The 12,302-nt window shown below is 29.4% G+C and overlaps 2 protein-coding genes across 2 annotated transcripts in view; one reads left to right on the top strand and one right to left on the bottom strand.

The window, feature by feature from the left end:
- Positions 1-2,955, top strand: part of LOC125878214 (myosin-15) — a 46,207-nt gene extending 43,252 nt beyond the window's left edge. The window contains exons 32-38 of the mRNA XM_049559415.1: positions 1,104-1,174; positions 1,270-1,369; positions 1,455-1,511; positions 1,597-1,653; positions 1,736-1,816; positions 1,898-1,980; positions 2,440-2,955. Coding sequence (XP_049415372.1) covers positions 1,104-1,174; positions 1,270-1,369; positions 1,455-1,511; positions 1,597-1,653; positions 1,736-1,816; positions 1,898-1,980; positions 2,440-2,563 — 573 coding nt within the window. The 3' untranslated portion in view covers positions 2,564-2,955. The remainder of the gene's footprint in view (positions 1-1,103; positions 1,175-1,269; positions 1,370-1,454; positions 1,512-1,596; positions 1,654-1,735; positions 1,817-1,897; positions 1,981-2,439) is intronic.
- A 372-nt stretch (positions 2,956-3,327) lies between these two features.
- On the bottom strand, positions 3,328-4,458 carry LOC125878216 (protein OXIDATIVE STRESS 3 LIKE 2-like). The gene is made up of 2 exons (XM_049559416.1): positions 3,956-4,458; positions 3,328-3,821 (listed from the first exon to the last, which is right to left on the bottom strand). Exons 1-2 carry the CDS (start codon positions 4,222-4,224, stop codon positions 3,488-3,490), a joined length of 603 nt encoding a protein of 200 aa, XP_049415373.1. The 5' UTR covers positions 4,225-4,458; the 3' UTR covers positions 3,328-3,487.
- Positions 4,459-12,302: the final 7,844 nt, after the last annotated feature.

The raw sequence follows: 12,302 nt of genomic DNA, 5'->3' as shown, positions 1-12,302 counted from the left end.
TCTCTACTTGTTTTATACTACTTGTATACGATGCATTGTCCCACAACACTGAAATTATTGTTTATCCCAAAAAATTTACTCTGCTCCAAATGTTAATGGTGAGATTTCAGAGTCTAAAATGCTGTTGACAACTCAGCAATGAGGAAATCCGTAAGTGTCTTTGTTTTTTTCCCCTGGATATCATAAACCCTACTCCCAAACCTCTACCCAAGAGGCGATTTCCACTGTGGTGCTTCCTTGGTGTTGGAGGAGGAGTGTCTTTTTCACTTGCTTATTCCTCCCTTCTCATGAGGATATTCATAGGGTTCTCCACAGGACTAGATTGTTGGCTAAATAAAGTTGCCAGTTAACTTATCAAATTGAGAGAGTAGATCCTTGTGTAAAATGCCATTCTACAAATGCTATGTTTCACATGTATCGCAGTATCAGATATTTGTGGTCAGGTTATTTAGTTAGCAATGTGTGCATGCTGCTTCTGATCTTTATCTCAGTGTTTCATGAGGATACATAATGATCACCTTTAGTGATGTATTAGTTTGCATGTGCATATGCCTTATTTCGGCTTGCCTCAGGTCTATATCAGTGCTGCCTGAGGATTCCTGATCACCTTAATGATGAATCAGTTACTTGTTTTTAATTTTTCCTTTTCTTCTATTTTGTATAGCTTAATAGCCTCCAAAACATCCTATGAGAGGTGATATTTTATTTTGTTGGTATTGCTTAGAAAAAGCCCATATTATGGTTTTTTTGATAACTGAAAAATCTCCAAGAACCTCTGTGCATGGTTCAAAACTCGGTGGATAATGGGACCACCTCTACCTTTCTCCACTTAAATACCAGGCTTTTGGCTGCGGTTGAACCTGGAGACGTGCCTAACCCACACATGACAAGCTGCACTCTTATCACTAGACCAAAGACCTATAGGCAAGCTTGTATTATGTTTTTGTGACACTTGCACATACATAATTGATAATAAACTGCAAAACATTAGTGTGATGATAGGAGGATGTCTTCTTTTTCTAGTTTCTTCCTTGTTACTTCAAAACTTTTAATTTTCTTTTCTTGTCGATTTATGGTATATGAATGTATTGATGAATTCCCAGGTGCCTTCATTTTTCATCCGCAAGCTGACTACCCAGGTTTTCTCCTTCATCAATATATCGCTTTTTAACAGGTATCGTGATCTTACAAATTTCTTTTTTCTTAATTCTTGTCCTTTCTCTTGTGTGGAAATAAAGCTTATGATTCTTTGGTCTTAAAATCTGCAAGTCTTTTACTCCGACGAGAGTGTTGCACATTTTCAAATGGAGAATATGTGAAGTCTGGTTTGGCAGAACTAGAAAAATGGATAGTCAATGCGAAAGAAGAGGTATTAAGAAATACAGTTTTTTCTCCTGTGTGTTCTCCAATGTAGATGTTGAACTGAGAAAGAACTACATGGGTGCTGAATGTAGTTTGCAGGTACATCTTGGCATGAACTAAACTATATCAGACAAGCTGTTGGATTTCTGGTAGAAGCCATATCCTTGCTAATAGCTCTTTGATATCTGAAAGTCTTACTGTGAGCTATAAGTTTTATTCGCTGTGACTATCTAGGTAATACATCAAAAGAGGAAGAAATCATTGGAAGAGATAAGACAGGACCTTTGCCCGGTAAGAAATAAACCCCAAAATGTCATTGAGATGTCAATCTTCTTTGCTGACTGAATATTCTTAAATACATCATCGTGGACAGGCATTAACAACCAGACAAATTTATCGAATTAGTACCATGTATTGGGATGACAAGTATGGAACTCAAAGTGTATCTAATGAAGTAAGTGTTCTGCTGCATTTCTCCCAAGTCTGTTTTCTTGGTATGTTTTTGTTCATAGGCATATGACTGTATAATCTGTAGGTTGTCGCACAGATGAGAGAGATTTTAAACAAGGATTCTCAGAATCTAACATCTAACTCATTTTTGTTGGATGATGATCTGAGGTAAAAGCTTGCTGTACTTCTATCCCAGCATTTCTTCCATTTGATATTTGTCTTTCCTAAAATATCTAGTTAATTGTTCTGTCAAAGTTAAAATACTCGATTGTCGTATTGTTCAGTGATGTTGGTATCCTTGAGATATAGCAATATTTTAATCATTAGAAATGATTTCTTTTCTCTATAGCAGCATTTCATAAATGCTTGAAAACATTTAGTTTAGCATACTCAATAATCAAGCAATGCATAATAATCAGATTACAGTCCCATCAATTTCAAAAATTCCATTCTGTTGACATTGATCATGCATTTTTCTTATTTAATGAGTCCATAAGGTGCAAGCTTCATATCAGTTGCTTGGTGTATGGAGAATTCATTTCATCATTTCCTGGTTGCCTTAAGTAATTATTTCTTGCTGCTTACTGTTAACTATTTTCTAAAAAAAATATTTCTTGCTGCTTGCAGTATTCCGTTCTTAACAGAAGACATATATATGGCACTTCCGGAGTTAGATCCTTCTCTTATGGAGCTGCCAAAGTTCCTATCTGAATATCCATCAGCATTGCTTATGATACAGCACACAAAGTAAACTTTTTATGTGCATGTTTGGAATATTCTCGTCTTGTACAACTCCAGTCTCCACTCGCGATGTGCAACATCTACCAATTCTTGCTTGGGAAAAGCTGCGTGTCAAGATAGCAAACTGATTCCCGGCAATGCAGGACAAGTTGTCTCCCCAAAAAAGAAAATCCCTTCAGTTTGCTTACACGACAGTCTAGATCTAGAGTAGAATCTGTACAGCACTAGGCGTAGGTTACTGGAAAGGCTTCCTTATTTTTTCGGAATGCCGGCTCTTTTGAGCTCTGTATATTTTTCATGTTGGTTACTTCATTGTTGCATGCTTCCCCCATCTTTTAGAAGTTTTCAAGGCACTTGCCCTGTTAGAAATGTAGCCCCATCTCCTTTAGCACATTTTAACCATCTCTATTCCATATACTAATTGTAGGCTTGTATTTGTTGATGTTATAATTAATGTGAATACCCCTTTTTTTTTTGTGGAAACTTCATGTTGTAGCAAATATTCAAACCTGTTTCTGACAGCCATCCAAACTTCTTTCCTTCCAATTTTACTGAAAGTTGGAAGTGTTAACAAATTTCAAGATTAATGATTTTAGTTAGATGTTCGATCTGTGTGGTTCGTTTTTTATTGTCATGCATTTATTTCTTGGAACATAATATGGTAGCTAATCTCTAAACCAATGATAATGATTCTGCAAACAAAGAAGAAAACTATCTTTTGTAGTTTTTTATTTTTTGCTTTGCTTGCTGACTTGTTGGTTAACATTGGCAGTAACATGTTAGTGATAACAACATTCATAGCCTCTAGATGGTTAACTAGTTGAGAGGCTGTTGGGCACATCTAGTCACAAAAAAGAATGTGTTGACACATTGCTAAACAAGAATCCTTTTTGTTAAATGAAGAGAAGAACAAGTTAACTAATCATCCAAATGCTCAATTAGTTGGTTTCTTTTCAGCTTGTTGTAATGTAGTAGGAGTTGTTGTAACAGAAACAAATTGTAAATCAGCCAAGGAAAATGATCTCCAACTTGTGGAGTTGTCACAAAGACCAGAATTCATAGCCAATATGCCAATATGTTTCTTCTTTGAGATGCCAGTGTGGTTCTTCTTGTTGGGTAAACGACATGCCAATATGTTTCTTCTTTTCTTGTTAATATAAGAAGCATTTTCTGGCTTTGCTAATTCTTTAGCTGAAGATGAAGTTGAAGCTTCTCTTAAACTTGTGAATGATTTTGACTTTCCATTATAGAACCTTGACATACCCTTTCTGCAAATAGGATAAAACAATTCAATTCATGCCCACAAAAAAACATTTTCTTTTAATCGTACCACAACATATCTAGTGAAATGAAGCTAGAATAGGATAGGATAGAGCATACGCACAATTCAAAAGAAAAATACCTAACTGGTAAAACTTGGTGTAGAGGTTGGATGGAAGTGAAAGGACTCTCAACTTCTTGAGAATCATCATCCATTGATTCTTCATGTGATATAGTATCACTATTTTCCCCAATAGATGATGAAGAACTACAAGTGCATGCCTTCTCCTCATTAATAAACACTTGTTTATTACCACCAAAAAATGCCTCTTGTGGATCACATGATAATGCATCCATAAATCCACATGAACCTTCAACTTCCCTTTTATCCATAATCATACTTATAGACATTTTTATAATTTTTTTCCCTTATGCTTGCAACAAATAAATATTAAAATTAAAATCAAAAACCAAGAAATGGTGTTTCAAAGAAAAGGCTAGACAGAAAGACAAATCTTCACCACAGGAAAATTCTTGGATCTTGGAAACAAAAATGAGATATAAGATGATGAGTTATCATTATCGTTATCATTATATTTAAAATGAAAAGATAAAACAAGATAATTAAGTAACAGAAGATTGAATTGAATAATGGGGTATGGATATATATTATACATAAAAAAAGAAAGGGTAGGTCTTATCTTGAATCCTAATCCACTGGTTGTCCTTTGTTAGAAAAAGAAATAAAATTAATTTGAAATTAATAATTAATGGTAGCCACTAAGCAATGTCATTATGACATGTAAATTCATTGGTTAATCCAAAGCAGGGATATGAATCTAGTCAGCTTTACAGCTATTTATTGTTAAGGATAAACCTAATCCTATAGTTTATATCTCAACCAATAATTTCTTTACCATTTTAACTAAAGTTTTGACTTTTTGTTCAAAGAAAATATTTATGCAAATTACCTTACTTTAAAGATAACAAGTAAACATTAATTCAAGGGAAAAATCACCCCATGTATACATTTAAGAGTAAATATTATGGGTTTTAAATTTACTTTTAAAAAATTCTTGCTTATAACAGATTATTTACAGGTTATGACATATTAATTAAATTTAATTTTATTTAAAAATCAAATTATATTTATTTAATAAATTATTAATCTATTTAAAGGTTTTTATTATTAATTAATAATAGGTAATTAATTTGATTTCACTTCCTTTTTTTAGAACTAAAATTTTCAGTTACCCAATTTTAGGGATTTTCTCCATACACGTTTTCTTTCATTGTTTATCGTTACCATCCCCGTTCGTCAATTCCACCCCCCTCCCCCATGCTTATTCACTCCTAGACGCCACAATCCACTATCCCACTTTCACCATTGTTTCTCATCAAGTCTAACTTCAAAATAGTCCACCCCCTCCCCCACGATTATTCATCATCATGTTTAAGAAACCCATTGAAACTCCTCGAAAGAGTCCCAGATTTGATGGAACTTCAATTGATGATGTTCATGCTCCATCGTTCAATATATTATCCCAAACACCCCGCCTAAAACTGTTGAAATTTCGGCGACCGGTGGTTCCTCTCGATCAAAGAATAAAAAAGATAAAAATAATGAAGCAAAGGAAAGTGTGATTCTAGCAAATCAAAAGGGGAAGAAGAGGAAGGGGAAAACACTTGTTGAAACCCCTCCTGATTCTGAATCCGATTTCAATTCAGATTTTGTTAGTCAAACAAAAAAGAAAAAAAGAAAAAAAATCAACAAATATTGAAGTTGCTCAAACATCAAAACCATCTACAAGAAGAAAAACAAAGAAGAAGGAATCGAAATTACCAAAATACAAAAACCCCAAAAAAGTTGTAAGGGTAAGTACTTTATATAATTTATTTTCACATTACTCAAAATAGTTATTTTTTTATATCACATTATTCTTATTATTGTTTTCAAAATAGTTGTTTGTGTGAAATTTGTTCCAAATCTGAAAAAAAAATATTTATGGATTTGAATATAAAATTTGGGTGATGTATTTTGTCTGAATTATGAAAAAAATATTTATGGATTTGACAATAAAATGGTATGAATTATGTATTAACATTAATGTTATTGTATCTTAATTGTGTATAAACATATGAATTATCAGCAATGTTGTTTTTGACATGGAAGTTGTTGAAATCGATGCAAAGTACCATCGTGAAAGGTATGCCACAATCCTGTGGCATTATGGAAAAACAAAGAATGAGGATGGCGCGATCACTACTGGTACGGTTGCTAGCAAATTTGGTGGACCTCGCATAACAAAAGAACATGTTTCGGATACCACCAATTATCCTACACCAAGACCACTGACAAAAAATTTGAAATAGTTCATTGCAGCTCTACTTTTTAAGAATTACATCTTATTTTTTTTAACTTTTGGATAATTTTTTTTTTGGTTTAACTTTTGGATAATTTTTTTCTGTTTAAGTATTTGATGATATATAATACCATATGTTATCTTCTATTCAGATACCATCTACACATGAATTAATATTTGGCTATTATAATTTCAGAACACTGGTATTATACAGACTTCATACAAATTGGATTCACTATTTTAAAGTATCATTGTGTTTCTAAGTAGTAAACTCATTGGATGAAACGTGTATGAAAATTGATTTATACGTATATGACTATGAATTTAATATAAGGGGTTACGTGTATGAAAATTGATTTATACGTATATGACTATGATTTTAATATAAGGGGTTGGGTATTGTATGAATCGTGATATGGTTTTTATATACAAATGTTATGAATTTTATTTTTTCATTTGTCTGATTTTCTTTTGAATCTTCATATGGTATGAATGATTAAATTGGTATGAAAATGATATCAATTGTCAAACTAGTGATTTTTTCTAAAAATGTCACATTGTAACGACCCATTTGGTCATTTTGAGTACTAGAGCTTTTTATTTCAAAAAATACTTTTCGATAGATTCTAAATGGATATTTTGGACTATTCATAACTACAATTATGAAATTAGTGGGGTAGTTTTAATAATATACTTAGTTGGTGGTTATAGAAGATAGCATTAAAACTAATAGTGGGTCACTTTTACACTTTTATAATTAGTCTGTAAATAGTTAGGGTAGTAAATAATCTGCAAAAGAAAGAAGAAAGAAAAGGAGGCGAGAAATGTTTTCAACGAGGTCGATTTAGAGCGAGTGACTGCTCTTTCAGGTGAGATCTTTGAAACTTTCAATCTTTTATATACGTAGTGTAACCAGTATTATACAAACTTCGTACATTTTGGATACACTATTTTAAAGTATCAATGTGTTTCTAAGTTGTACACTCATTGGATGAAACGTGTATGAAATTTAATTTATATGTATATGACTATGACTTTAATATTAAATCTTGGATATTGTATGAATCGTGATATGATTTTTATATACAAATGTTATGAATTGTGTTTTCACATTTGATTATTTTCTGTTTTACACATGTTGTTTGAATGAAAACTGAATTAAATTTGACTAATATGTGTATGACCATAACTTAAGCTAGAGTTGGAATGAAACATGAATACAATTGACATGCAGTTTGTTATAATTTTATTTATAATATGACACCAGTTGAAAACCAAATTAATATTCATGATAACTTACATTAAATACTCCGGATACCAAATGAACTCCATAATTACCTTCTTATAATTATCACTAATATATACAATATCTTTAAACTAGAATAAATTTTAGTTGTAACAATATGCATTCTGTATGATTACTGGATGAACATTGTATAAAGAATGAACAGTAAATTAAACACTAGGCTATAATGCACTTCAAACCAATTATGCTTCATATCAAAACAAAACATTAATATAACCAACAAAATAAACAGTCATTAGTTTTGCACAGGATAATTTGAACATGTCTTCCTGTTGTGGCCAACTTAACGACATCTACTGCAGGTAACTTTAGACCTTTTGAATTTCACTCAGCAAACCCCTTCCAGCGTTCAAGTTGCGGTCTTCCTACCGTTCTCTTTGGACTATCGCAAGGGATAGGTTCATATATACAAATTATTATAATAACAATAAAATTATACCCACTTGTCTTTATTTTTTCATACAAATATCATTCAGACAGTACATTACAAAACACTTTTCATACTCACTAAATACACATTTCAAATTCACTTAACACACATTTCATACTCACTTAATACACATTTCATACAACAATCATCATTCATTCTAAATATATACATTTCGCTCGTACCAAATACTTCATTACTATCAAACAACTTTATACAGAAATGACAAAACTAATATAAACACTAAAATTACAAATTTAATACCATCTTAAAACACTTGTCATATAATTCGTTAAACTTCCAAATAACTTTTTTTACAGATTACTGAACACACTTTCATACAAATTTCAATTCATTTATTCTATCAAATTCATTATCAACTTAAATAACTTTTCATACAATTCGTCAAAATTCTAAATAAATTTTTTAATAGATTACTGAGCACACTTTCATACAAATTTCTTTCCATTTATTCTATCAAATTCATTCAAAAAAATATATTTAATTTACACTTCAAGAAAAAAAAAAAACAGTATTCAAAACAACCACAAAAACAAAAAATCACTAATACTATATATTTCACAACAGTTAACAAAAAGTGATATCACCTTAAATATATTGACGATTTACAGTTTTATCATTTTTTTTTCATTTCACTGTAATTTAAAAACAACAATAAACAATAATAAATACTAACATGAAGGATCCCATCTTCCACCATATTTAATTAATATTGATACGTTGTTGTCCATCACAACAAAATCAAATTTTTTCAAATATAAAAAAAAAACTTCAATTACTCGATACTGGGAATTTTTTCTGGCAGAACAATGAAGAGAGAGAGAAACGTTGAAAAAAAAAGAGATAAAATCTGATTTTTATTTGATTTTAACTAATTTGAGTGAATTAAGGATACTAAATAATCTTAATTAGGTTGGATCCCTTATTTCGTGCCAATTATTAATTATCTACACTAAATTCAAATTAAATTAACACCACAATTTCAATTTTTTTTTTTACCTTTTTACCATCAATTCCGTTTTTTTTTAAAAAATTTTCTTTTATTTTTTTAATAATTTGTTAGAACCTGAAATTTTTAATGTTATAACTTGAAAGTCTAAATCTACTGCTATAACTCGAAAATGCTAATATAATATATGTCATATATGAAATTAACACTAATTCATACTCACTTCGTCCATTTTTAATTGTCACAGTTTTCTTTTATAGAATCAAACTATAAGAACTTTGACTAACATTTAATGATGCATTTTTTCATCATATTGATATGCAAAAAATTGTAATTTATAGTACTTTTCGTATAGTTTTTGAATATATAATTTATTTTTTTAAAATATCAAAGTAATGTAATCTAATTTAAATTTGAAAATTAGTCAAATTGACTTTCGAAAAACGCAACATGACAAACAAAAGTGGACGGAGGGAGTATTTCATAATAAATGGTAAGTAATATACTGTAGAATTAAATTATTTAATCCCTCAGTTTGATTTTATTTGACCCTTTTATTAAAAATAAAATTTTGTTTTCACTTTGTTCATTTTAATAAATCAAGATAAATTTATTAATTTTATCTAATATTACCCTTATCATTAATAAATTAAAAATAAGTTTTAACCATAATTAAGATATAGATATTTATACTATTTACTCCCAAAAATATAAGACAATTACACAATTATATATATATATATATATATATATATATATATATAAGAGAAAATAAGAGAAGTTTGAAGGCTTAAAATATGTATCTTCAATTATTCTTTATTATATAAATATTTATTTTGTCAAATTCAAATATTTAATTGTTGCATTATTTACAATATCTGTCCAACAAAAGAAAAATTACACTAAATTCTAGTGATATATTTTTTAAAGTACGAGGATCCAAATTTGTCTTCTCTTTGAACACTGCAATTCTTCCTGGGGAATTTTCGCTTATAGCCACTCAAAAATAATATTTTTTAGCTATAGTTTGCTAATTACGATTCGTAGCTATATGTTAGAGGGAGGAGAGAGGCGAGCGAGAGAGGGTAGAGAGTGGAGAGAGGCGAATTGTATTTGTATATTTGTCATATAATTGTATATGTATAAAAAAAGGCGAGAGAGATGATGTAATTATAGCTAAAATTAAGCTGTGAGCCATAATTAATTCAAACTATAACTATGTTAGCTAATTAACTAGTATCTTTGCTTCTGTGAGTAATTTTCCCATTCTTCTTTTTCAAAACATCCAAATTAGACTAAAATAATTTGGGATGAAAAAAAAAATCAAAAGCAAGTACCAATTTTTTTTACTCAAGGCAAATAAGATTTTAAAAAAATATATTTAGGAAAAATATTATGTACTAAACTGTGGGATTGAAAATATATTTTAAAAATAAATATATGAAAGTACATAATTACGTCTATCAATCATGATTAAACAATATCTTTAATTATCAAATTTTAATCATTAATTTAAATCTATGATATGTGTCTTCATACAAATAAAAACAAAGACAAAATGAAGAGGAAAAATAAAGTCAAATCCGAACTTTATAAACGTGCCTATTGGCTAGTTAGTCGTCCTAATAGTAATAATAATTCAAACTAGTGTTGGTATTATACTATAGCTATAAATTATCGTAATCTTTATTTCGATATAAATTATGCTCGGATTTGAAGGTTGGTGGTTCCTCTCTTGACGTGTAGTTGCCTAAAACTAAATATTAAAATTAAGAGGATGAAAATCATCATTAACAACCTATCAATACATAATTTTGATAAGTGTAGGCTTTTAAAAAATAATATCTTTAAATGTTATTTCTATCATTATAGAGTAGAGAAGTTATCTTCGATTAAGAAAAAAAAACAAAAAAGTAAGAGAGAAGAATGTACAAAATAACAATACACAAAATAAGTGTAGCAACAAATATCAATACATATTGGAGAACAAATCACGTGATATCTAAAATCATACTATGAAAAAACAATACTTGACTATCTACTATCTTTCTATCCTAATTATTAACATTCACGACTTTCAATCTAGGATCATCTCCATGATCAATTGAAATTATGTCGTGTTTTGTTTAACCACCTCAACTCTTCTTGAAGAAATTTAACAACTTTTGAAAAAAAAAAAATTATACAAAAATTCCTGAATGCGGCAGAATACCGTCTATTATTGAGAGGGAAACATAAGGTTGGTAGGTAATGGCCTTTAGATAAAATTGCATTATGAGGAATTAAGAAGAATTTGTGAAGGATTTTCCTTAAAAGGAGACACACACATATATATATATATATATATATATATATATATATATATGTATGTATGTTTGATGTTTGATACTCACCTTGAAATGCGATTAATTTTGATTGCGCATTGTGGGGCCCCATTCAGGGGAGAATGCTTCATACAAAGAATTTTTTGATACTCAAGGCTTAAACCTTAGACCTTTAATGAATGAGCTATCTCATCCACTGTACTATATTTTTTTGATGGCTAAGAAAGACATTATTATATATATAATTTGGACAAAATAAAATGTGGCTACTTTTGGTTTTTGTCCTCCTAATTTCACTAACAATTCAATTTGGATTCAAATTGAAGAAAATTGACAAGACCAAAACTAAATAATAAAGAAAAAGTCTTTATATGATTTTGATACTCTCGCCGTTCCATATTAGTGGTTCACATTATTAAAAATAATTGTACTAATTTTTTTTATGTCATATTAATGTTCCACCTTATTATAAATAGTTATCCAAATTAGTTATTCATTTATAAAATTTAGGTATAATTCATTATTTTTTTTCTCATTTCACCTTTATAATTAGTTTATTTTTTAAAAAAAGATTATATAAACAGGTTTGTAAAGTTTTAAAAAAATTTCTTACAGAGTAAATTAGTAAAATTATCATTTTTATTGATCATTAAAGTGAAAACTGAGCAATTAATATGAAATGAAGGAAATATTTATAACTTACAAAACTAAAATAGAATCAATTGCGCCTTTACAATTAATTTATTTTTGAACGTGTTGTGAATTCATAAAATTTTAAGTTTTTTTTCGCCAAAAAGAAATAAAAAATGAAGAGGAAGTCAGAGTTAAAAAATGTTGATGTGTTAATGAGCAAGGACTAGCTAGCCATAATAGGCTTATCCAAATCCACATCTCATTATCTTAAGATAAGATTTTTGAACAACTTTCACATACATCAAACATAAAAATTATATTTATATGTTATATCTATAATTTGCATAATTGCGTTTCATAGCAAATTTTATATTTGTTATGGAGCTTTTGATTTGTATAATTCGCTACAAATATTCAATTTTATACAAATTGTTCAGTTTTGTATAAATTCATTTATATATTGTAC

This window comes from Solanum stenotomum, chromosome 10, assembly GCF_019186545.1.
Source record: "Solanum stenotomum isolate F172 chromosome 10, ASM1918654v1, whole genome shotgun sequence".
Classification (NCBI taxonomy): Eukaryota; Viridiplantae; Streptophyta; class Magnoliopsida; order Solanales; family Solanaceae; genus Solanum; species Solanum stenotomum.
The sequence above is the reverse complement of the archived record's forward strand: the minus strand, read 5'-3'. Positions and strand labels throughout refer to the sequence as shown.